Source organism: Neoarius graeffei, chromosome 28 (genome assembly GCF_027579695.1).
Source record: "Neoarius graeffei isolate fNeoGra1 chromosome 28, fNeoGra1.pri, whole genome shotgun sequence".
NCBI lineage: Eukaryota > Metazoa > Chordata > Actinopteri > Siluriformes > Ariidae > Neoarius > Neoarius graeffei.
Window position 1 is genome coordinate 17,091,809 of NC_083596.1, and position 25,618 is coordinate 17,117,426.

General features: G+C 40.3%; 1 protein-coding gene across 1 annotated transcript in view; it reads right to left on the minus strand.

The window, feature by feature from the left end:
- The window catches only part of hpda (4-hydroxyphenylpyruvate dioxygenase a), a 39,618-nt gene extending 24,835 nt beyond the window's left edge, over positions 1–14,783 (minus strand). Inside the window, exons 1-4 of the mRNA XM_060912205.1 lie at positions 14,779–14,783; positions 14,655–14,706; positions 3,683–3,709; positions 3,492–3,554 (exon numbers count right to left, since the gene is read on the minus strand). Coding sequence (XP_060768188.1) covers positions 3,492–3,554; positions 3,683–3,709; positions 14,655–14,706; positions 14,779–14,783 — 147 coding nt within the window. The remainder of the gene's footprint in view (positions 1–3,491; positions 3,555–3,682; positions 3,710–14,654; positions 14,707–14,778) is intronic.
- Positions 14,784–25,618: the final 10,835 nt, after the last annotated feature.

Genomic DNA, 25,618 nt, shown 5'->3' on the forward strand with positions numbered 1-25,618 from the left:
CTCTTGTAAAAATTAGTATAAAGGGTTAGAAAAAAAAATCCACCGTTTGGTGAAGTAGCTTCATGTCACAATGAAAAAAAAGAGAGAAAAATCCAACCTTTATTTGAAAAAAAAATCAGAGAAGAACAAATCACTCATTCAGAAATAATCAAGAAATTTGAGTTGATTGAAGTGTGTAGGAAATTTCAAGCTGTAATCTATGACTTCTAGATTGACTGGGCAACAAATATGAGATAACACAGAGGCCAAAATCCATGAGTTATCCATCAACAAGGGAAAGATAAGAGAACACACAAACCAAATGAGGGAAGAGTGTGTTGACCTTCATAAGTCAGGGAATGGTTTAAAAAAAAAGCTACTCGCCTTAAACTGTCCATTTCTACTGTTAGGGCAATAATAATAATAATTTTTTAAAATAAAAATAAATAAATAACAGTGGACACCAACTGGAACTGTTACAAACTTGCTTGGAAGAGGACCCAAGTTTATTTTACCCCCATGTACAGTGAAGAGGAGGATAAGAGAGGCAAAAAAAAAAAAAAACAAGGATCACTGTTGGTGAATGAAAAGAAAAAATAGAATCTTGGGGTTTAAAAGTCTCCAAAACCACCATCAGATTCCACCTCCATGCCAACAGATTATTTGGAAGATCTCATCTCATCTCATCTCATCTCATTATCTCTAGCCACTTTATCCTGTTCTACAGGGTCGCAGGCAAGCTGGAGCCTATCCCAGCTGACTACGGGCGAAAGGCGGGGTACACCCTGGACAAGTCGCCAGGTCATCACAGGGCTGACACATAGACACAGACAACCATTCACACTCACATTCACACCTACAGTCAATTTAGAGTCACCAGTTAACCTAACCTGCATGTCTTTGGACTGTGGGGGAAACCGGAGCACCCGGAGGAAACCCACGCGGACAACATGCAAGCTCCTCACAGAAAGGCCCTCGCCGGCCACGGGGCTCGAACCTGGACCTTCTTGCTGTGAGGCGACAGCGCTAACCACTACACCACCGTGCCGCCCTATTTGGAAGATCTGCCAGAAAAAAAAAGCCTTTTCTGTCAGTTAACCACAAACACAAGTACCTGAGGTTTGTGAAATGCTATTACAACTTTGACTGGAACTGTGTTCTCTGGTCTGATGGAACAAAAATGGAGCTTTTTGGCAATAAACACTCACAGTGGGTTTGGTGTAAAAAGAAGGATGGATATAATGAAAAGAACTCGATCCCAACTGTAAAATATGGTGGAAGTTTTGTAATGTTTTGGGGCTGTTTTTCCTCCAAAGGCCCTGAAAACCTTGTTAGGGTACATGGCATCATGGACTCCATGAAATACCAGAACATTTTAAATCAAAATCTGGCTGCCTCTGCCAGGAAACTAAAACTGGGTCATCATTGGATCTTCCAGCAGGATAATAATCCGTAGTAACACAAATTTTCGCTGAGCACAGAATCAAACTTCTGCCTTGGCCATTTCAATCCTCTGACCTGAACCCCATTGAAAACCTGTGCAGTGAGCTGAAGAGAAGAGAGCACAAGAGAGGGCCTCAGACAGATTAGAATGCCTTTTATTGTCACTGCACAAAGAAATTTAGTTCATCATAGGAGAGTAAAGCCACTGCATACATGTGCACCACCACTCTTGGGCACTTCAGCCCAAGGCCATCCTACGGTATATTGACCTAACTGCATGTCTTTGGACTGTGAAGGAAACCCATACAGACAACATACAAACTCCACACAGAAAGGCCCCCATCAGCTGCTGGACTCGAACCCAGAACCTTCTTGCTGTGAGGCTACAGCACTAACCACTTACACTACTGTGCCACTAACCACTTATACACAACCGATTGTGTAAAGAAGAATGGTCTCAGATTCCCTGCTCTGTATCTCCAACCTTATAAAATTGTACAAAGTATTAAATGCAGAGGTGCCAATAATAGTGGTTTATTTTTTTTTGCGGTGCAGTTTTCATCAAATCCTGTGCTCTGATTGGCTGGCGAGCAGGTCCGTATCCTACGGTACGAACCCCAGTGACGGACCCCGGTTATGGACCTCTGGCGACTTGTTCGTTCACAACAACAACAAACATAGTAGCAATTTTTGTCAACATTTATCTTTTTTACAAGATTTATTTATAAGATTTTTATCAAAAATCTTGCCAGCATTTCTCAGGAGAATAGCATTAATTTTACAGCATGGATAGCGATAATGACAGTGTTCACAGCGAAAGCGAGTTTTACTACCCTGAGGAAGAAGAAATAAAAGAAAACATTTCAGGAGTACGGAAGCCGCGAAAGGCCCTTCATATAATCCTTTTTTTTTATTCGCCTTGTTATCCCGAGATAACAACATAATTAATTCAGGATCTCGAGAAAACAGCATAACTAATTCGAGATCTCGAGAAAACAAAACCGTTATTTCGAGATCTCGAGAAAACAAAACCGTTATTTCGAGATCTCGAGAAAACAAAACCGTTATTTCGAGATCTCGAGAAAACAAAACCGTTATTTCATGATCTCGAGTAAACAGCTGAGAAATGGTTCATTCAGGTACGCCAATAGACTTGTGATATGCTGACTTTGGGGCTATTTCTCATTCTGTATAGACGCAACTTTGGTCATCCATTTCTCAGCTGTTTACTCGAGATCATGAAATAATTGTTTTGTTTTCTCGAGATCACGGAATAATTGTTTTGTTTTCTCGAGATCTCGAATTAGTTGTGTTGTTTTCTCGAGATCCTGAATTAATTATGTCGTTATCTCGGGATAACAAGGTGAATAAAAAAAAGGATTATATGAAGGGCCTCTCTCGGCTTCCGTACAGGAGAAAGCTAAAAACCTGTAACTTGCTAACGCCGAGCAAAAACATGGCTGAATCCTGAATGACTCAATTTTGTATAAATAGGGGACTACATAGGCGGTAAAATGTAGTTTTTTTCCTGCCATGGAAGTGCACTTGTATACTGAGGAGGAAGCAATTTGCATTACAGCCGTGAATGAGGATTCAAAATGGCGGCTCGGCTCGGTTTTCCCTTTCGGGCGCTCTCGTTTTCTGTTAGAATTTGGTCAAGAAAAAAATTAATATATTATTTACCAACTTAAGGTCGGTCCGTATGGTGAAATACCGTGACCTCGGCCTTGAATACTGACCCTGGCCCAGAGGGCCTCGCTCAGTACTTTCAAGACCTCGGTCACGGTATTTCAAGATACGGACCTCCCAGCCGGTAAATAACATAGATATATGTGTTTGTGGTGAAAATAATTATTTCTTGAAGAGGGATTTGTTTTTTTGTGAATACATTTATTTCAATTAAAGGTTGGATTTTTCTCATTTTTTCAGTGTGAGATGAAGCGACTTCACCAAAAGGTGGATTTTTTTTTTCCCTAATCCTTTTTACTGATCTTTACAAGGGGTGCCAATAATGGTGGAGGGAACTGTATATGGTTTGAAAACATTCTATATAGTATAATGAGACTTACCTGTTTAGCATTGCCCACCCAGAATGTCAAATGGTGGAACCTTATAAATTTGCCTTTCTCTGGCTGTAACACACACAAAAAAAATTGCCAGACATTCCTGATAATATTTTGCACAGAGTAGCTTCAGTTCATGCTTTTGTTACAAGATTTCGTAAACGATCAGTATTTGACAGTAAAACTGATTGGGTTACCTTTTCCCCTTTGTCAGTGTAGCTCGTCTAGAAACAAAAACGCGATGATGTTATTTTAATCTGATATTTGAAGTTAACACATCAGAATGCTTTGCTTCATGTTTCATTCTTTGTCAAATTTGACTCATTCATATGATCTGGCACAAGTCTGATGATGATATATTTTTCTCATTTTGCATCTATCCATCATGAAAAATCAAAGAAGTTCTGTATATATCATTTGACAATCTATGGATCTGGCTTCACACTCACCATGTTGCTGCTCTCGATGGGCACTGCTCACCAGGACGGATGCTCAAAAGCAATCATCGTACAATTTCAACTACAGATAAGTCTTTGCCTAAGATTCATGTGATTGGCCCTTCAGTTCAACACCCCTTCACCCTCCCCTCATTCCAGTCATGGTTCTCTCTCTCTCTCTCTCTCTCTCTCTCACACACACACACACACGTAAACTTTTATGCTGACCTGGGACCAGGTCTTTTCACTTACAGAAAGAAACACTGGTTTCAGGGCCGCTCAAACTGTTATCCTAAACAAGCTCAAGGGTTGATTTCTTTCCTCTTGTGCTGTTTGCCATGTGCTATTAACTTTCCAAGTCCATATCAATCCCCGGTCTTCGCTTGGCTGTTTTTCTCTTTAACAGCTTCCGATTCAGACTGTTTTGTCTGTCCAAGGACAAACTGATGAAGGATTTATCAAACAGTGTTTAGAAAAATAAAGGAGTAGCCTTATGTGATTTATAAGACACTGAGAATTGTAAAAGCATAGAGCTGGGAAAAATTTTTTCAGTCATTCATGTCAATTTGGAGGTCAAATTGTGCGGAGTCTTGAACCTTACAGGAAAATCACATAAATTTCACACGAGTAAGTGAATGATGTGTGAAAAACGCTCTGAAATGCTAATGTGAGCTGAAGTAATCATGTGACATTATTCGAACAACGTGATTTAATGTGGAAAACGAACATTTTTAGAAAATGAAACTACAGTGGTGCTTGAAAGTTTGTGAACCCTTTAGAATTTTCTATATTTCTGCATAAATATGACCTAAAACATCATCAGATTTTCACACAAGTCCTAAAAGTACATCAAGAGAACCCAGTTAAACAAATGAGACAAAAATATTATACTTGGTTATTTATGTATTGAGGAAAATGATCCAATATTACATATCTGTGAGTGGCAAAAGTATGTGAACCTCTAGGATTAGCAGTTAATTTGAAGGTGAAATTAGAATCAGGTGTTTTCAATCAATGGGATGACAATCAGGTGTGAGTGGGCACCCTGTTTTATTTAAAGAACAGGGTTCTGTCAAAGTCTGATCTTCACAACACATGTTTGTGGAAGTGTATCATGGCACGAACAAAGGAGATTTCTGAGGACCTCAGAAAAAGCGTTGTTGATGCTCATGAGGCTGGAAAAGGTTACAAAACCATCTCTAAAGAGTTTGGACTCCACCAATCCACAGTCAGACAGATTGTGTACAAATGGAGGAAATTCAAGACCATTGTTACCCTCCCCAGGAGTGGTCCACCAACAAAGATCACTCCAAGAGCAAGGCGTGTAATAGTCGGCGAGGTCACAAAGGACCCCAGGGTAACTTCTAAGCAACTGAAGGCCTCTCTCACATTGGCTAATGTTAATGTTCATGAGCCTACCATCAGGAGAACACTGAACAACAATGGTGTGCATGGCAGGGTTGCAAGGAGAAAGCCACTGCTGTCCAAAAAGAACATTGCTGCTCGTCTGCAGTTTGCTAAAGATCACGTGGACAAGCCAGAAGGCTATTGGAAAAATGTTTTGTGGATGGATGAGACTAAAATAGAATTTTTGGTTTAAATGAGAAGCGTGATGTTTGGAGAAAGGAAAACACTGCATTCCAGCATAAGAACCTTATCCCATCTGTGAAACATGGTGGTGGTAGTATCATGGTTTGGGCCTGTTTTGCTAAATCTGGGCCAGGACGGCTTGCCATCATTGATGGAACAATAAATTCTGAATTATACCAGCAAATTCTAAAGGAAAATGTCAGGACATCTGTCCATGAACTGAATCTCAAGAGAAGGTGGGTCATGCAGCAAGACAATGACCCTAAGCACACAAGTCGTTCTACCAAAGAATGGTTAAAGAAGAATAAAGTTAATGTTTTGGAATGGCCAAGTCAAAGTCCTGACCTTAATCCAATCGAAATGTTGTGGAAGGACCTGAAGCGAGCAGTTCATGTGAGGAAACCCACCAACATCCCAGAGTTGAAGCTGTGCTGTACGGAGGAATGGGCTAAAATTCCTCCAAGCCGGTGTGCAGGACTGACCAACAGTTACCGGAAATGTTTAGTTGCAGTTATTGCTGCACAAGGGGGTCACACCAGATACTGAAAGCAAAGGTTCACGTACTTTTGCCACTCACAGATATGTAATATTGGATCATTTTCCACAATAAATAAATGACGAAGTATAATATTTTTGTCTCATTTGTTTAACTGGGTTCTCTTTATCTACTTTTAGGACTTGTGTGAAAATCTAATGATGTTTTAGGTCATATTTATGCAGAAATATAGAAAATTCTAAAGGGTTCACAAACTTTCAAGCACCACTGTATATGGCCTGCATGTGAAAAATTAACATGAAAACAAATTAATCATGTGGGGGAAAGATTACATATTAATATTAATATATAAATGAATCCTCTGGGGGTAGGATTACAAGTAAAAAAAAAATCATGTGAATATAAAGTAATCGTGGATAAAAACTCACATGAAAATATATGAATTATATCAAAAAAATAACGTCTATACAGAATGAGTCACATGTTAGGAAATCACGTGCGAATATAAATAAATCACATTGAAAATAACATCTGAATGTAAATGAATCATGTTAAATTCACACGTGTGTATAAACGAAGCATATAGGGGAAATCACGTGTGTATATAAATGAATCACATGGGAACAATCACATGTGAATTTAAATGAATGACACTGGGGAAAATCACAGGTAAAAATAAATGAATCATTATGGGGACAGTCATAGGTAAATCTCATCTCATTATCTGTAGCCACTTTATCCTGTTCTACAGGGTCGCAGGCAAGCTGGAGCTTATCCCAGCTGACTACGGGCGAAAGGCGGGGTACACCCTGGACAAGTCGCCAGGTCATCACAGGGCTGACACATAGACACAGACAACCATTCACACTCACATTCACACCTACGGTCAATTTAGAGTCACCAGTTAACCTAACCTGCATGTCTTTGGACTGTGGGGGAAACCGGAGCACCCGGAGGAAACCCACGCGGACACGGGGAGAACATGCAAACTCCGCACAGAAAGGCCCTCGCCGGCCCCGGGGCTCGAACCCGGACCTTCTTGCTGTGAGGCGACAGCGCTAACCACTACACCACTGTGCCGCCCAGTCATAGGTAAATAAATAAATAAATCACATGGGGAAAATCACATGTGAATATAAATAAAGCATATGGGGAAAATCAGATGTGATACACAGTGGCAGTTCAATGTGCTTTACAGAGGTAAAAGCAAAACAGTAAACAATAGAAAATAAAATTACATAAAATAAAGGGGGAAGAAGAGAGAAAAAAATAATAAGAATTAAACAATAGCAGAAATAAAATAATAAAATGAAGTAAAAGTTCAGTAAAAAACAGCTGTAAGTACAAAGCCACCGTCCCGTCTGGAAACTACAAATCCCATCAACCAACTTCCGCATTGACCTACGTCATGCCTGGGTGGGATCACCTACGTCACATCCTCCATGAAGCCATAAGTAACTGAGCAAACTTCCGTTCCTCCTCTTTTGGCGCGGATGTGACTCGGGTCACACTGACATAAAAACGCCCTCTCTCTCTCGTCACAGATTTCAAGCCATCCAGACACAAAGAGATACCCTGCACCAGAAAACCCAAGAAAAGACGTCTTTCTGGCAAGAAACAGAATTTAGTGTGTTTTCTTCCATTTACCATTGGCCACGGTAAACTCCAGAATCACGCGATTTTAACTCAGATTGAGTTACAACTGGTTTTTCATTTGTTCATTATAAGTACGTACGACTGCTGCCCAAAGCAGTTAATTTAAAGTTAGAAGCGACCGGGTTTCTTCTGACTAAAAGCGCTGTGCACATTGTTTGATCAGAGACTTCTTCTCCACGAACTACGAAGCGTTCTGACCAAGAAATCCTCTGCTTTCATGGAGGCCTCCACGAAAACTGTGAAACTCCGTCTCTTCAGAACATCTCCTCATAATCTTGCGTAGAGGCAAGATACTGAAGTAAGATTGGCATTTTGGGCAAACTAGTCTTAGGAGTTAGCTTTCTGAAGTAGTGTGAATTTAAACTCAGGAACGGTTTAATTGTGTACACTGTAAACACTTAGGGTGTTGAATTGATTATTGTTCTATTTGTGTTGATCTCTCAATTGTTTAATAGATAGGCTTTTGCATGCTCTCTATTCCTTCCTAACACCTTTAATTTCATTATTACACATATTTTGACCTCATCAAGATTTCAGAGGATTTAGTAGTGTTATAAGCTAGTGGAGTTAGCTACCACAGCTAATTCTTTTGTCTCATTAGCAACAGTGCTAATCTTTTGTCTCCAACACGTGGTGACCCCTCCTCCACTCACTCACTCACACACGCGCACACACACACACACACACACACACACACACACACTTTAGCTAGCATCCCAAGCTAGTCTTTTGTTTAGGCCACTAGGCCTCTCACACACACACACACAACACACCTTAGCTAGCATCCCAAGCTAGTCTTTTGTTTAGGCCACAAGGCCTCACACACACACACACACACACACACACACACGCTCCCATATATACACATACCTCACTGTTTGCTGAAGATTTCAACTGCTATTATTCATTTTTATCTTTGTTATAATAAATTCAATTAGTTGTTAAACTGTGTCTGTGTTGCTTCTATATTCTTTGAAGTACCCAATCTCAAAGAATTCCAAGGTTGTGTAATACGGTAAGTGATCATAATAACTTGGAATATACCATAATTTAGCTGTTTGGTAATTTATTATTAAGCACCAAAATTAATGGTATTATTAATGAGACTGATTTCATGATTTGATGAGACTGAATTAATGAGATTGATCACTTAATTACAAATTGCACCTACACAGCAGAATAAAATAGAATAAAAGTTAAGTAAAGTTTAAAACATGCAGAGACTGTAAAAGTTAAGTAAAGTTTAAAACATGTAAAGATGGTATTTATCAGTTAGCAGAAAGCATCTGAAAACAGCTTGGGCTTTAATCTAGATTTGAAGCTGCCAACAGCAGGAGCATTTTTAATGTCCTCTGGGAGTTGGTTCCATAGCTGTACTGCATAGTAGCTAAAAGCTGCTTCACCACACTTTGTTTTAACAACAGGTTTTACCAGTAAATTTTGCTGCTGCGATCAGGTAGATCTGATTGGGTTAGGCCGCTGCAACATATCAGAGAGGTAATTGGGCCCTGTACCATTTAGAGATTTGTACACCAGCAGCAATGCTTTAAAGTCAATTCTGTAGCTTACTGGAAGCCAGTGAAGGGACCTTAGAATTGGAGTAATGTGCTCTGTTCTTTTTGTTCGTGTGAGAACCCTAGCCGCTGCATTTTGAATCACCTGAAGTCGTTTGATGGTCTTTTTTGGCAGGCCTGTGAAAAGGCTATTGCAGTAGTCAACCCTACTAGAGATGAAGGCATGTATAAGTTTTTGCAGATCATTTTTTGACAAAAGTCCTCTTAGTTTGGAAATGTTTTTTAGGTGATAAAATGCTGATTTAGTGATTGCTTTCATGTGACTGTCAAAGTTTAGCTCGCTGTCAATGAAAACACCATGATTTTTAACCACATCTTTTGTTTTAATCCCCTTTGTGTCAAGAATAGTGGTAATCCTGAGTCTTTCATCTTTTTTCCCAAATAGAATTACTTCTGTTTTATCTGTGTTCAGCTGAAGAAAATTTTGTGACCTCCAGTTGTTGATTTGGTCAATACACTGGTAGAGACATTCAAGGGGGGCATAATCATTAGGTGATAGAGCAAAATAAATTTGGGTGTCATCTGCATAGCAGTGATACAAAATTGAGTTGTTCTTGACAATTTGTCCAAGTGGGAGCATATAAAGGTTGAATAGTAATGGTCCAAGGATCGACCCCTGGGGGACACCACAGGTCAAGGACATTGATGTTGAGGTACAATTTTCCATGGTAACAAAGAAGCTTCTATCTTTTAAGTATGATTTTAACCAATTGATAACTTTACCAGTCAACCCAACCCAGTGTTCAAGTCGATATAGCAGTATGTTGTGATCAACAGTATCAAAAGCTGCACTGAGGTCCAGTAACACCAGGACCGATGTTTTGCCTGCATCAGTATTAAGACGTATGTCATTTATAACTTTAATCAGCGCTGTTTCAGTGCTATGATTGGCATGAAATCCTGACTGAAAGTTATCAAAACAGCTGTTTGATATCAAGAAGGCAGTTAATTGATTGAAGACAATTTTTTCAAGGATTTTCCCGATGAATGGTAGATTTGATATTGGCCTGTAGTTGTTCAATACTGAAGCATCCAGATTATTCTTTTTAAGGCGGGGCTTTACAACGACTTTCTTCAGGGACACAGGAAAAATGCCAGTCTCTAGGGATGCATTTATGATCTGAAGCACATCTGTAATTATAAGGTGAAGAACAGACTTAAAAAAGTTGGTGGGCAGAATGTCCAATTCAGATGTTGAGGAACTGAGATTTTGTACAGTTTTTTCAAGAGTCTCGTAATCAATCAAACAAAATTCTGACATTGTGTTGAAATTGTCTGTCTGTGTCACTGGTGATTGCAGCTTTTCAGTTATTTGCAACTGAGATATATTATGAGCAATATTCTGCCGTATTTTATCAATTTTACCTTTGAAGAAGGATGCAAACTCATTGCATTTATTAACTGAGAGAAGTTCAGGTGCTAATTGTGGTGGGGGATTAGTTAGCTTCTCTACTGTTGAAAATGGCACACGGGCATTGTTCATATTCCTGTTGATGATGTTGGAGAAGAAAGACTGTCTTGCTTTACCAATTTCATAATTATATTTACAAAGCATCTCTTTATGGATTTGATAATGGATGTGAAGTTTAGATTTGCGCCATTTTCTTTCAGTCTTCCTACATTCTCTCTTTAGCAGTTTAACAGCTGGGTATTGCTTCCATGGTGCTTTCTACTTGTCATTGACTCTTTTGATTTTGAATGGAGCAATATCATCCATAATTTGGGTCATATTTAAATTAAAAATTTCCAGTAAGTCGTCTACAGAGTCTGACATTTTAGTTGAGATCCGTGAGAGAGCTTGCTCAAAGAGAACACGTGTGTTGTCGTTTATGACTCTCCTACCCATAGTCATTGAGCTGTTCTGAATGTGAGGGGACATAGAAACATCAGAGAAAACACAGAAATGATCAGATAAGGCCAGGTCAACAACAGTAGTAGAAACAGTAAGACCCTTTGCGATAACGAGGTCAAGGGTATGACCACGAGAGTGGGTCGGCCCCTGTACATGTTGTACTAGGTTGAACTTGTCAATAAGTGCAAGTAATTCTCTGGCATAAGTGTTTTCAGGATTATCTACATGCAAGTTAAAATCCCCAGATATAATAAGACAGTCAAACTCAAATGACTGACAACAGTTCACCAAACTCTTCCAGAAAAACTTTGGCTGAATGTCTCGGAGGCCTGTAAATAGTTAATAACAATATGTTAGGAGAGCATGTAACAAGTGCACATAAGTGTTCAAAGGATGTAAAATCACCAAGTGAGGACTGTTTACTTACATTGAAAAGAGGCTTTGAATATGTTTGCGATCCCGCCACCTTTCCCATGTCGGGTAGCACTCATGAAATTAAAATTTGGGGGAGCTGCTTCAATAAGGGTGGTAGCATTCTTTGCTTGATCCAGCCATGTTTCAGTTAGAAGCAAAAAAATCAAGATTGTGTTTGCAAATAAGATCATTAATTAAAAATTACTTGTTTGAAAGTGATCTAACGTTCAGAAGAGCTAGCTTTACAGAAAGTCTAGAAGTACTAATATCCGCTTGGGCACTCTGATGTTGTTTTGAAACAGGAAGGAGACTAGACTGGTTTACCCCCTGGGTTAAATATGCTCTATGTTTTCTATTTCTTATCAACACAGGAATAGAGAATGGCATAGGCATACTGGGTCCCAGCTTGTTTTCAAAACTACACCCAATGCAGGGACCCACAGCACATCATACAAGACTCTCTGTATGTTCCATGAGGTCGGGAGGGGGAAGGATTGGAGATGTCATGTATTTTTTAGATGGTGAAAAAGATTGGTAGCCAGCTGAAAGTCCTGGGCGAACACAATTCAGTCTGTTGGTTGATTTTCGATGAACTGGGTACACTGCTTGTCGCGAATGATTTGGGCTGGAAAAAGAGAGTGCAGCCATTGGCAGCAATCTCTGCATACTTTTAGGGAAATCCATGCAGGGGGGAGACGGAGATGGTACAACAAAGTCAGAAAAGCGAGACTGAGATTGGGACTTTGGTGAGGTCTTTGTGAGTGTCTCCATGACTGTCTCTGTGGTGACTGTCTCCCTGACAGTCTCTGTGATACTTGCATGGGGTCGAGATGTGGATGATGCAGCCTTGGCATGATTATCTTTGGTCAGGTCCTCAATAGGGATAAAGCATATGGGGAAAATCACATGTGAATATAAATGAATCACATGGGGAAATTACATGTGATGAATATAAATGAATCATGTGGGGAAATTACATGTGATGAATATAAATGAATCATATGGGGAAATCACATGTGAATATACATAAAGCATATGGGGAAATCACATGTGAACATAAATAAGGCATATGGGGAAATCACGTGACTATAAATGAATCACATGGGGAAATCACATGAATACAAATGAATCACATGGGGAAATCACATGTGAATATACATAAAGCATATGGGGAAAATCACGTGAATATAAATGAATCAGATGGGGAAATTAACATGTGAAAATAAATGAATCATGTGGGGAAATCACAGGTAAAAAAAATAAATGAATCACATAGGAACAATCACATATGAACTTAAATGAATGACACTGGGGAAAATCACAGGTAAAAATAAATGAATCATTATGGGGACAGTCATAGGTAAATAAATAAATAAATCGCATGGGGAAAATCACGTGAATATAAATAAAGCATATGGGGAAAATCACATGTGAAAAAAACAAATCACATGGGGAAATCACATGTGAATACAAATGAATCACACAGGGAAATCACATGTGAATATACATAAAGCATATGGGGAAATCACATGTGAACATAAAGCATATGGGGAAATCACGTGACTATAAATGAATCACATGGGGAAATCACATGTGAATATACATAAAGCATATGGGGAAAATCATGAATCGTGAATATAAATGAATCAGATGGGGAAATTAACATGTGAACATAAATGAATCACGTGGAGGAAATCACAGGTAAAAAAATAAATGAATCACATGGGAACAATCACATATGAATTTAAATGAATGACACTGGGGAAAATCACAGGTAAAAATAAATGAATCATTATGGGGACAGTCATAGGTAAATAAATAAGTAAATCACATGGGGAAAATCACATGTGAATATAAATAAAGCATATGGGGAAAATCACGTGAATATAAATAAAGCATATGGGGAAAACCACATGTGAATATGAACAAATCACATGGGGAAATCACATGTGAATATACATAAAGCATATGGGGAAAATTACGTGAATATAAATGAATCAGATGGGGAAATTAATGTGAAAATAAATTAATCACGTGGGGGAAATCACAGGTAAAAAAATAAATTAATCACATGGGGAAATCACATGTGAATATAAATGAATCACGTGCGGAAATCAGAGGTAAAAATAAATGAATCACATGGGGGAAATCATGGCTAAATATAAATGAATCCCAAGGGGGAAAATCACATGTGAATATAAATCAATCACATGGGGAAATCATGTGAATATACGTTAAGCATATTGCAAAAATCACATGTGAATGTAAATAAATAACATGGGGAAATTAAAATGTGAACATAAATGAATCACATGGTGAAAATCACAGGTAAAAAGAGATGACTCACATGGGGAAATCACATGTAAATATAAATGAATCACATGGGGAAATCGCATCTCATCTCATTATCTCTAGCCGCTTTATCCTGTTCTACAGGGTCGCAGGCAAGCTGGAGCCTATCCCAGCTGACTACGGGCAAAAGGCGGGGTACACCCTGGACAAGTCGCCAGGTCATCACAGGGCTGACACATAGACACAGACAACCATTCACACCTACAGTCAATTTAGAGTCATCAGTTAACCTAACCTGCATGTCTTTGGACTGTGGGGGAAACCGGAGCACCCCGAGGAAACCCACACAGACACAGGGAGAACATGCAAACTTCGCACAGAAAGGCCCTCGCCGGCCCCGGGGCTCGAACCCGGACCTTCTTACTGTGAGGCGACAGCGCTAACCACTACACCACCATGCCGCCTGGGAAATCAAATGTGAATATAAATTGATCACGTGGAAAATCATAGGTAAAAATAAATGAATCACATGGGCAATCACAGGTAAAAAATAGATGAATCACATGGGGTAATCACATGTAAATATAAATGAATCACGTGGGGGAAATCACATGTTAATATAAATTAATCACATGAGGAAATCATGTGAATATAAATGAATCAGATGGGGAAAATCATATGTGAATGTAAATGAATCATATGGGGAAAAAATCACAGGTAAAAATAAATGAATCATGTGGAAGAAATGACGTGAATATAAATAATTCACATTCATGAAAATTCATCTGTGTTGGTAAAATACATAAGTGATTTTTTTTTTTTAACTTTTGATCTCAATACAAAGAAATGAAAACTCACTTGGGAATTTCCAGATCCAGCTGGATCCTTCTTCAGCCATGATGAACTGTGGCTAAGAAGTAACACCAGAGCACACATGCGCTCTGACAAGCTTAGTGTAGCTCTCTGGAAGTTGGTATCTCACCCCATCTCTGTTGAGGGATGGCTGCAGGGCACAGATGTAGAGTGTCTCCTTATTGGAGGGAATCTACTGGACTCATACAGACCAGTGTTTGAACTTTGGCTCAAACCACCCCCTACAACACAAATGTGGGGTGATTTGGACTCTGTTTCACTGGGCTGAAACTGTCGTCATGGACAAGGAGGATCTAAGGGAGGAGATTGACCATGTGTGCTTCACCCTTCGGAACTGTGGTTACCGCTCCTGGGCCATCGATAGGGTGAAACAACCTATGCAGAAAACTACTTATATAACATCAGTCAGGTGTGGGAACAAGCCTGCCACAGGGAAAAGCAAGGGTCTTGCCACCATACCCTACGTGAAAGGCCTGTCGGTGATTCTTAGGAGGATCTATCAAGCTAAAGGTATCCAGACGTGATTTAACCCAACCAATACACTGAGGCAGATACTCATCGCACTCAAGGACAAATCTAAGAAAGAGGAGACTATTAATCTGGCCTATCTTATCCCATGTGCTTCTTGTAAGGATTCTTATATTGGAGAGACTGAGCACGCCCTTAAACAGAGGTTCATGCTTATCTTTACATAGGAATAACACCCATGAAATGTATCAGTCAGGATTTAGACCTCATCATAGCACAGAGACAGCTCTGGTTAAAGTAGTAAATGACCTTCTGTTGGCGTCTGATCGGGTCTGTGTCAAGCTGCTTGTGTTGCTTAACCTTAGTGCAGCATTTGATACCATTGATCATTCCATTCTTTTGGATAGACTAGAAAATGTTGTGGGAGTTAAGGGAATGGCCCTCTCCTGGCTCAGGTCTTATTTAACTGATCGCTATCAGTATGTTGATATAAATAGTGATATTTCTAGACGTATTGAGGTAAAGTTTGGTGTTCCACAAGGTTCTGTCTTGGGTCCACTGCCTTTTTCTTTATATACTGTATGTTACCTTTGGGTGATATTATGCTTAAACATTGTATTAGTTTCCATTGTTATGCTGATGACACATAGTTGCAAGTTTCTGCAATACTTGATGAAAGACACCAGCTTAATAGAATTGAGGAATGTGTAAAGGACATTAGACACTGGATGCTTATTAATTTCCTTCTGCTTAACTCTGACAAGACTGAAGTACTTGTACTAGGACCACATGCAGCTAGAAGTAAGTTTTCTGATTACACAGTAACTCTGGATGGCCTTTCTGTTCCTTCACGTGCATCAATAAACGACCTCGGAGTGATTATTGACCCCAGTCTTTCATTCAAAACTCACATTGATAACATTACCTGGATAGCTTTCTTTCATCTCAGAAATATTGCTAAGATAAGAAATTTAATGTCACAACGTGACGCGGAAAAACTAGTTCATGCTTTCGTTACCTCCAGGTTGGATTATTGTAATGTCTTACTGTCTGGATGTTCCAATAACTGCATAAACAAGCTCCAGTTAGTTCAAAATGCAGCAGCAAGAGTCCTTACTAGAACTAGAAAATATGACCACAATATGACCAAAATATGACCCTGTCTTATCCACACTGCATTGGCTCCCAATCAAATTTCGTATTGATTATAAAATACTACTATTGACCTTTAAAGCACTGAATGGTCTTGCACCACAGTACCTGAGTAAACTTCTGGTCCTCTATGACCCGCATGCCTACTTAGATCAAAAGGTGCAGGCTATCTGCTGGTACCTCGTATAGTGAAGGCTACATCAGGGGGCAGAGCCTTTTCTTACAAAGCCCCACAGTTATGAAACAGCCTTCCAAGTAATGTTCAGGAATCAGACACAGTCTCAGCATTTAAGTCTAGGCTGAAAACATATCTGTTTAGTCAAGCCTTTTGTTAATGGTGTTTATGAGGTAAAGGTATAGCTCTGGAGGGTCCTCAGACATAGAGTGTTTTGGTAAACTGGGATGTATGGATGCTGTCAGTCCCCACTCGCTTGCTCACTCGAGTTTGTTGACGGTGTAGTGGCTGGCGGCTTTATGTCCTGGGGCGCCGTCATGCCTGTGTTACCTTCTGGCTCTCCCCTTTTAGTTATGCTGTCATAGTTAGTTGCCGGAGTCCCTGCTTGGACTCAGTGCAATATGTATACTGTTCCTACTTATTCAGGTGACATTGGGCATACCTAACAACCTGTGGGTTTTTTTCTCCCCCCCCAAATCTGTCCCTCTGAGTTACATGTCGGTCCTGGGATCGAGATGCTGACCTCTTCTGCTCCTCAGACCTGCCTGATCCATCCTGGTGCCCTGTGTCTGGTTGGAGTCTCATTGCATCACTCCTGTGGAGGGCAGCCCCATGTGGACAGTTGGGGGTCGTGCCTGGAGGATGCTCTGGACTCTTGCAGTGGTGCTTTTGTGGCTGGGGACTGCAGTTGACTTGCTGACTTTAGGACTGCAGTTGACTTGCTGACTTTGGGACTGCAGTTGACTTGCTGACTTTGGGACTGCGGTTGTCGTGAACGGTTTTGCGCTCGGGTTTCCGTCAGTGGGGGATTAATGGCATCAACGAAGCTGACTTTATGTTAGGACTGTTAATGTTATAGTCATGTTGTCTGTTGTTGCCCAAATGAGGATGGGTTCCCTTTTGAGTCTGGTTCCTCTCGAGGTTTCTTCCTCATGTCATCTGAGGGAGTTTTTCCTTGCCACTGTCGCCACAGGCTTGCTCATTGGGGATAGATTAGGGATAAAATTAGCTCATATTTGAAGTCATTCAAATTCTGTAACGCTGCTTTGCGACAATATTTATTGTTAAAAGCGCTATACAAATAAACTTGACTTGACTTGAGGTTCAGGGAGCATACGCATCCTAGCTCAGTCAGCTCCTCTGAGGTGTCATACCACATACACAAGGCCTGTCCTGACCACAGTGTCAAAAGTGAGGACGTTAAAGTGCTAGACAGGGACCCCAGGTGGTTTGAGCATGGTATTAAGGAGGCAATTTACATCCGTGCCCTGCAGCCGACCCTCAATAGAGACGGGATGAGATACCAACTTCCGGAGATCTACACTAAGCTTGTAAGAGGGCATGTGCGTTCTGACATTACTTCTTAGCCACAGTTCATCATGGCTGAAGAAGGATCCAGCTGGAGCCGAAAATTCCCAAGTGAGTTTTCATTTCTTTGTATTGAGATCAAAAGTTAAAAAAAAAATCACATAAATGAATCACATGGTGGAAAATCACAGTTAAATATAAATGAATCACGAAAAAAATCATGCTAGGAGGGTTGAAATTTAATGATGTTTGGTTACATATTCTCTATACCGATACATTTTCAAGTAAGAATTTATTTTTTTTTAATGGCATCAGTCAAAATCACTGTTGTAGGCTTAGCTGAATGACATTATTTCTGAAAGACAGGTTTCCTATGGGTTTCATGTAACATGGATCACTGGAATCTTGTAAACATTCAGACAATTCATCAGTGAACTGTTTTGTGCTAGCTAGGGTGTTATAGTGTATATTACAAAACGGCACAAATTTCAAAATCTCTTTGCAGATGTTAAAAGAAAAGATAGTCGCTTTGCAGAAACATGAGAGGTGGTGGTAGGAGATACACTGATACCATCAGCCAGACTTACTACTACTCCTAAATAATCAATCATTCATTTGTACTCATTTAGCAGACACTTTTATCCAGAGGTGGACAGTAACGAAGTACATTTACTTGAGTACTGTACTTAAGTGCACTTTTTGAGTAGCTGTACTTTACTTAAGTTTTTTTTTTTTTTGGAAATTTATGACTTTAACTTCACTACATTTGAAAGACAAATATCATACTTTTTGGGGTGGCACGGTGGTGTAGTGGTTAGCACAGTCGCCTCACAGCAAGAAGGTCCTGAGTTCGAGCCCCGTGGCCGGCGAGGGCCTTTCTGTGCGGAGTTTGCATGTTCTCCCCGTGTCCGCGTGGGTTTCCTCTGGATGCTCCGGTTTCCCCCACAGTCCAAAGACATGCAAGTTAGGTTAATTGGTGGCTCTAAATTGACCGTAGGTGTGAATGGTTGTCTGTGTCTATGTGTCAGCCCTGTGATGACCTGGCGACTTGTCCAGGGTGTACCCCGCCTTTTGCCCGTAGTCAGCTGGGATAGGCTCCAGCTTGCCTGCGACCCTGTAGAACAGGATAAGCGGCTACAGATGATGGATGGATATCATACTTTTTACTCCACTACATTTCTATCAAGGTCCTCCTTACTTGTTACTATGAAGCAGCTTTGAAAGTGGATGTTTTTTCTTTTTTTCTAAAACATGATTGTTTTAGCCCTGTGATGACCTGGCGACTTGTCCAAGGTGTACCCTGCCTTTCGCCCATAGTCAGCTGGGATAGGCTCCAGCTTGCCTGTGACCCTGTAGAACAGGATAAAGCGGCTACAGATAATGAGATGAGATGAGATGAGATGAGATGAGATGAGATGAGATGAGATGAGATGAGATGATTGTTTTAGCCCTGTGATGACCTGGCGACTTGTCCAGGGTGTACCCTGCCTTTTGCCCGTAGTCAGCTGGGATAGGCTCCAGCTTGCCTGTGACCCTGTGGAAGAGGATGAAGCAGCTAGAGATAATGAGATGAGATGAGACATGATTGTTTTTTTTTCACAGTTGACCCCGAGACAGCCTATCAGTAATCACTAGGGTCACATCATGTCCATAGACTGTATAAAATCAAGTTCAATGATTTCTCCACAGTGTTATTTAAACACGATCAGTTGATGGCAGAATGTAAGGAGGCGGTTCTTCTGGAGAATGCACGCACCCAGGGCCAGACCTAGAACCCATGTTTCAGTATTCTGAAAGGAATAAAGAGTTGTTTTATTTTAAATGTTTGCTTTGTTTGCCTAAAACGAACCACATCGCGGCCTACAAAAACTCACCGTCCAACCTGCGGAAGCATATTGAGGGATGTAAACATTTTATTCCAAAAGAAAGCTTGCAGTGAAGCTGTCTGTGCTTTTAGAGCTAGCAATAACATTGCAATAGCTATGCAATCTGGTTAGTCAAATGACTTTCTATGGATTTGCCCGCCAAGTTGCCATCGCCTTGTCCACAGCTAACGTTAACACATAGCTAGTTAACATGGACACTGTTAGTTAGCATGTAAAAATGGAGTTACGCTAACATGAATAACGTTAACTTATCTGAAATCCTTTTAGAAATATGTTTTAGTATAATCTTGCCAAATAAACAGAATGTAGAAATCTTTCTTTTCTAGTAGCGTTAGCTACCCAATATGATTTCGAGTTTGAAAAGAGTTTGCTAGCATGCCAGGTGGAGCTTCACTGACTAGCTAGCTTAACGTTAAACCACCACGATGGCACAGCATGCGTTCATTTTGTGAATTCACAAAATAATCCAGTCGATTCCTTCAGAGGCATGAGGTATTATAAGCGTTGTGGCAATAATACAACAATGTGTTGACAGAAAATGTACTTTTAATACTTAAGTATTTTTAAAAGCAAGTACTTTAACTTAAGTACAAATTTGACTGGACAACTTTCACTTGTATCAGAGTAACTTTTGACCTGTGGGATCTGTACTTTGACTTAAGTAATGCAGTTGGGTACTTTGTCCACCTCTGCTTTTATCCAAAGGATTTAGTCCAAGCACAGAGCAATGTGCCCAACACTGGCTTTCTGGGAGCAGTCGGATTTAATATCACAACATTCTGATCAATTTCTCACTTCACTTGAGCCTCAGTTTCATCCAAATGAAAAAGGATGGTGTAATATGCTATTTGAACAATAGAGGGACCAATGTTACTAGCCTACATTTAGTACAGCAGTGCCATGTTTCTAGAGACTTCTCTCTCTCCCTCTCTCCTAATCCAAGACAAAGTGTTCTTATAAAATTTGTATATCTAGCAATAAATCGCTGACACTGTTCAATCCAAAGACTTGTGAAAGCATTTAAATTTTTTTCTTCACTCTCAGAAAATAAAGTACATTATTGTACCTTTAGGGGTACAATGGCTTGTCACTGAAGCAGTACCCTCTAAGGTACTTAAAGTCCTTCCCATGCCATGTGGCGCATAGGGCGGCACCGAGCTCCATTTCCGTAACCCTCGGCCTCTCGCCTATTACATAGCTAGGGTTACAGTGGGGGGCTAGTCCTCTGGTAACTGCAAGAGCATGACTCCCCACTCGCATCTGCATCAGCGTGCCTTGCCAGACGGCAGTAGGTACCATTTTTATGATGGTCTTTGGTATGACCCGACCGTGAGTAGAACTCCCGATCTCCCGATCGAGAGGCAGACACAGTAACTTTCTGGCCCTAAAAAGGTACGCGTAGTTACTTTGAGGTCCAATAATGAGCCCTTGGGGGTACATTAGTGTAGATTGTAACTTGGGGGACAGAAATGGACTCCTACTGTACCCCTATTTCTGACAGTGTTGCTGAAAAAGAAGTAGTATCACAGCCGAAGTGAGAGGTTTTGTCGCCCTGATTTTTGTTGTTTCTTTCCCAACTTCTCCTTTCCAAATAATCAATTCTCACTGAAGCATATCAAAGCTTGGTGTGGCCACCGTTTTGAAGAGAGAAAGAGGTTCATCTGGAGGATTAGCTCAGAGCTGTGTCAACGGGTCTCACACAATAGTACACCTGTCCTTAACGAACAATTTGGACATAGTTCCTGGTATGAGCTAATGTGGTTGTAGAGAGCGAACTGCATACAAAGACAATGGAGCCAAAGAAAGCCACACATGACACTAAATTTCCTAAGTGAGGAATCTGGTTTAGAGCTCTTTGTTTCTTAAAATAAATGAACCAGATTACGTTTGTTTCGTTTTGAATTTCACAAATGAAAAGCGGTGCGGGCGGCACGGTGGTGTAGTGGTTAGCGCTGTCGCCTCATAGCAAGAAGATCCGGGTTCGAGCCTCGTGGCCAGCGAGGGCCTTTCTGTGCGGAGTTTGCATGTTCTCCCCGTGTCTGCGTGGGTTTCCTCCGGGTGCTCCGGTTTCCCCCACAGTCCAAAGACATGCAGGTTAGGTTAACTGGTGACTCTAAATTGACCGTAGGTGTGAATGTGAGTGTGAATGGTTGTCTGTGTCTATGTGTCAGCCCTGTGATGACCTGGCGACTTGTCCAGGGTGTACCCCGCCTTTCGCCCGTAGTCAGCTGGGATAGGCTCCAGCTTGCCTGTGACCCTGTAGAACAGGATAAAGTGGCTAGAGATAATGAGATGAGATGAGAAAAGCGGTGCAGTTTCCGTATTGTATTTCATGTGGGGTTTTTTTGTGTTTTTTTCCACTGATGTGACTGCTTTTAGCTCTGGCACAGAATCTTCTCCATAATAACGGGTAAATAATAGTAAAAACTAAATCAAATCAATTTCAGTTAGTTATTTACTTTTTATATTTACTGACGGGGAGCAGAGTGGCGCAGCGGGAGCATGCTGGGCCCATAACCTCGAGGTTGATGGATTAAAACCATCCTCTGCTCGTTCTGAGGATGAGATATTTACTGACTTGAGTATGTTTAGGTTTGGGCATGTTGTAACTTTCAATGAAATATAATTGTGACCTTTTTCCACTTTTAACTGACACGATTCTGACACAATAACCTGTACTTAAGTCTATACCTGTATGTTAGTCAGCATGTATAGTCGCTACATACTGTATAATAAATATATGTTATCTACCAGCTGGGAGGTCCGTATCGTGAAATACCGTGACCGAGGTCTTGAAAGTACTGAGCAAGGCCCTCTGGGCTGAGGTCAGTATTCAAGGCCGAGGTCACGGTATTTCACCATACGGACCGACCTTAAGCTGGTAAATAATATATGTATTTTTTTATTGACCAAATTCTAACAGAAAACGAGAGCGCCCGAAAGGGAGCTAATATACACAACAATGGCTTTCTTCTTGCCACTCGTCCAAAAAGGCCAGATTTGTGGAGTGTACGACTTATAGTTGTCCTGTGCACAGATTCTCCCACCTGAGCTGTGGATTTCTGCAGCTCCTCCAGAGTGATCATTGGCCTCTTGGCTGCTTCTCTGACCAGTGCTCTCCTTGCTCGCTCTGTCAGTTTAGGTGGACGGCCATGTCTTGGTAGGTTTGCAGTTGTGCCATACTTTTTCATTTTTGAATGATGGATTGAACAGTGCTTCTTGACATGTTCAGAGCTTGGGATATTTTTTTATAACCTAACCCTGCTTTAAACTTCTCCAGAACTTTATCCCTGACCTGTCTGGTGAGTTCTTTGGTCTTCATGATGCTGTTTGTTCTTCAGTGTTCTCTAACAAACCACTGAGGCCTTCACAGAACAAGTGTATTTATGCTGAGAGTAAATTGCACACAGTAGGACTCTATTAACTAATTAGATGACTTCTGAAGGCAATTGATTGCACTGGATTGTATTTAGAGGTATCAGAGGACAGGGGGCTGAATACTAATGCACACCACATTTTTCAGATTTTTATTTGTTTAAAACTTTGAAGACCATTTATCATTTTCGTTTCACTTCACAATTATGTGCTACTGTGTGTTGGTCTATCACATAAAATCTCAATAAAAAACTTTTAAGTTCGTGGTTGTAAGGTGGAAAAATGTGAAAAAGTTCAAGGGGTATGAATACTTTTGCAAGGCACTGTAAATATATCGATATCGGTGTTTATGTAAATGAGGAATTAATTCTAATATTTGTAAACAAATGAGCTGATAATGTTTAACTTGCGTCAGAAAAACTTTTTGTTCCACTTTCTACGCACTTTCTAAGTATTTTCGTAGATCACATTTTGTTAATCATTCGTTGTTCTTTGTATTAATTTCTAGTTTTGTAGTTTACCAATAAATGTCAACAGGCAATTGATACTGTGACCACATGAAAATCCAGGTCAACGGTCGCATGCCATTCCTCGAACCAAAATATAAAATGGTCTCCTGATATTGTAATACATGGTAGATATTTACAACAAACTGCAAAATATATTTTCTGAATGTAATAGAAAAATCTGAATATTTCAAGCATGTCATTTTTTTTATATGTGAGGAATTTAATTCTGGTCAAATTCTGTTTATTGCAATCGGATCCCAAATACTCTATAAACATTCCATTCTGTTTTGAATCAGAAAAAAAATTATTATAAATCACAGCACTTTTATTTTTTTAAAGTACTTCATCTACTTCAACAATGTTACACAAAGATCGACGCAGAACAGTTGTAAATGTCACTTAATTCCACAGGGTGTCGATAATGGTGGACACCAGTGAAAGTGATCACTATCGTTGCGCCACGTGACTTCTCAAATGCGCGTTTAGATACAAAATGGCGACTGTCAAATGAAAGAGTAAGAAACAAAGTAGGTTTCGACAAGGAAATCATGAAATATCGGTGAATTTGATCAGTAAAAACATGTCCATGATCCAGTGGCGGCTGGTAGTCTTTCAAACAGGGGAGGCTGGTCGGTTACGATATTTCCAGATTTTAAAAGAAAAAAGAAAAAACACATCAATTTTGCCCATACTCTTGCCTCTGATCTGGCTGATTGTTGGCAGGGTCACAAACTGTGAAATAACAGGTTCTTTTGGCCCATTAGCCTACTGTCCAATATACATGATGGTGGTGTTGGGGGGGGTATATTTTAATATTTTATATTTTAAAATTGTGGCATGTTGTTTAAAAATTGATCATTATTGAAAGCAGCTCTTTGTCAGGAACCTCAGCAGTAACAGCAGAGTGTTCTGGAATAGGCACAAGCACTGACCTTGGGGAGCCAAACATAGAGCTGGGTGCCACACATTTCATTCAATGACACTTTCCCTATATTTTACTTATTTTGACTGAGAAATGTTTTATTGACAATTTTGATAACCCTTCACTTTTAATCCAGGTCTGTAGTGTGAAATATTCTCGGCTGTGTTTTTGTTTAAAAATGTTTTCCAAATTGTAGCTGTGTTTAATTCATATCCAGAGAAATATATATTCCAATATAATATACTCAGCATAAACATTTTAAATAGATTCTATATTTTTGGTCCATCCATGACATATTACTAAAGTAGCCTATTTACTGTTGTTGATGTGGGTCATTTGCTGTTAGCCAATTCACTTTCTCGTACCAGGAGAGCTGAAAGGAACGAGTATTATTCCCTACCTTTTTCACCAAGTCAGTTTGAGGCGTTGGTCTACCCTGCTCTTTAATTTTAAATTTTTCCTCGAAAGGAAGACTGGCAAATGGCTTCGCCAGAATTAAATCAGCAATGCTTGGCATCCGTGCGCAGCTTTCTTGCTAGCTGACTAGCCCCCTCAAGTTCAAGTTCAGTCACTCAAATAAACGAAATTTCTGGAACTAAGGTAGCAAACTTGACAACACTATATTTACACTTTATTTACAATGAAAATATATACAAACTAAAAAAGCTGGTAGAAACCGTATGTAATGAATGAAATCGAAATGTAAGCTGATCTCTTACAATACACCACAGCACTTGCGAATCCGCATGGGACTGAACTGAAATTCACCGCTGCCTGTCTATATTTGAAACGAGCTGTCAATCAAAGAAAATATCCGGCCGCTTTCACCAATCACCAGTCTCCTCACGGAAAGCTTTGCCATGTCCCTCCCACTGTGAGGCTGGGAGTCCGTGGGGCGGGCGTTTTCGCAATATTTGTCCAATAACCGTCTTGCATTTTGATATTGAAAAGCGCATAGCTCCCAAATGCCATTGAAGTCCACTGAGGCTGGGAGTCCAGTAGGCGGGCGTTTTCGCAGTATTTGTCCAATAACCGTCTTGCATTTTGATATTGAAAGCGCAGAGCTCCCAAATGCCATTGAAGTCCACTGAGGCTGGGCTGCATCGCGCTGTCACGAGGGGGAAAAACTCTCGCATACATTAGGCGAACTGGGG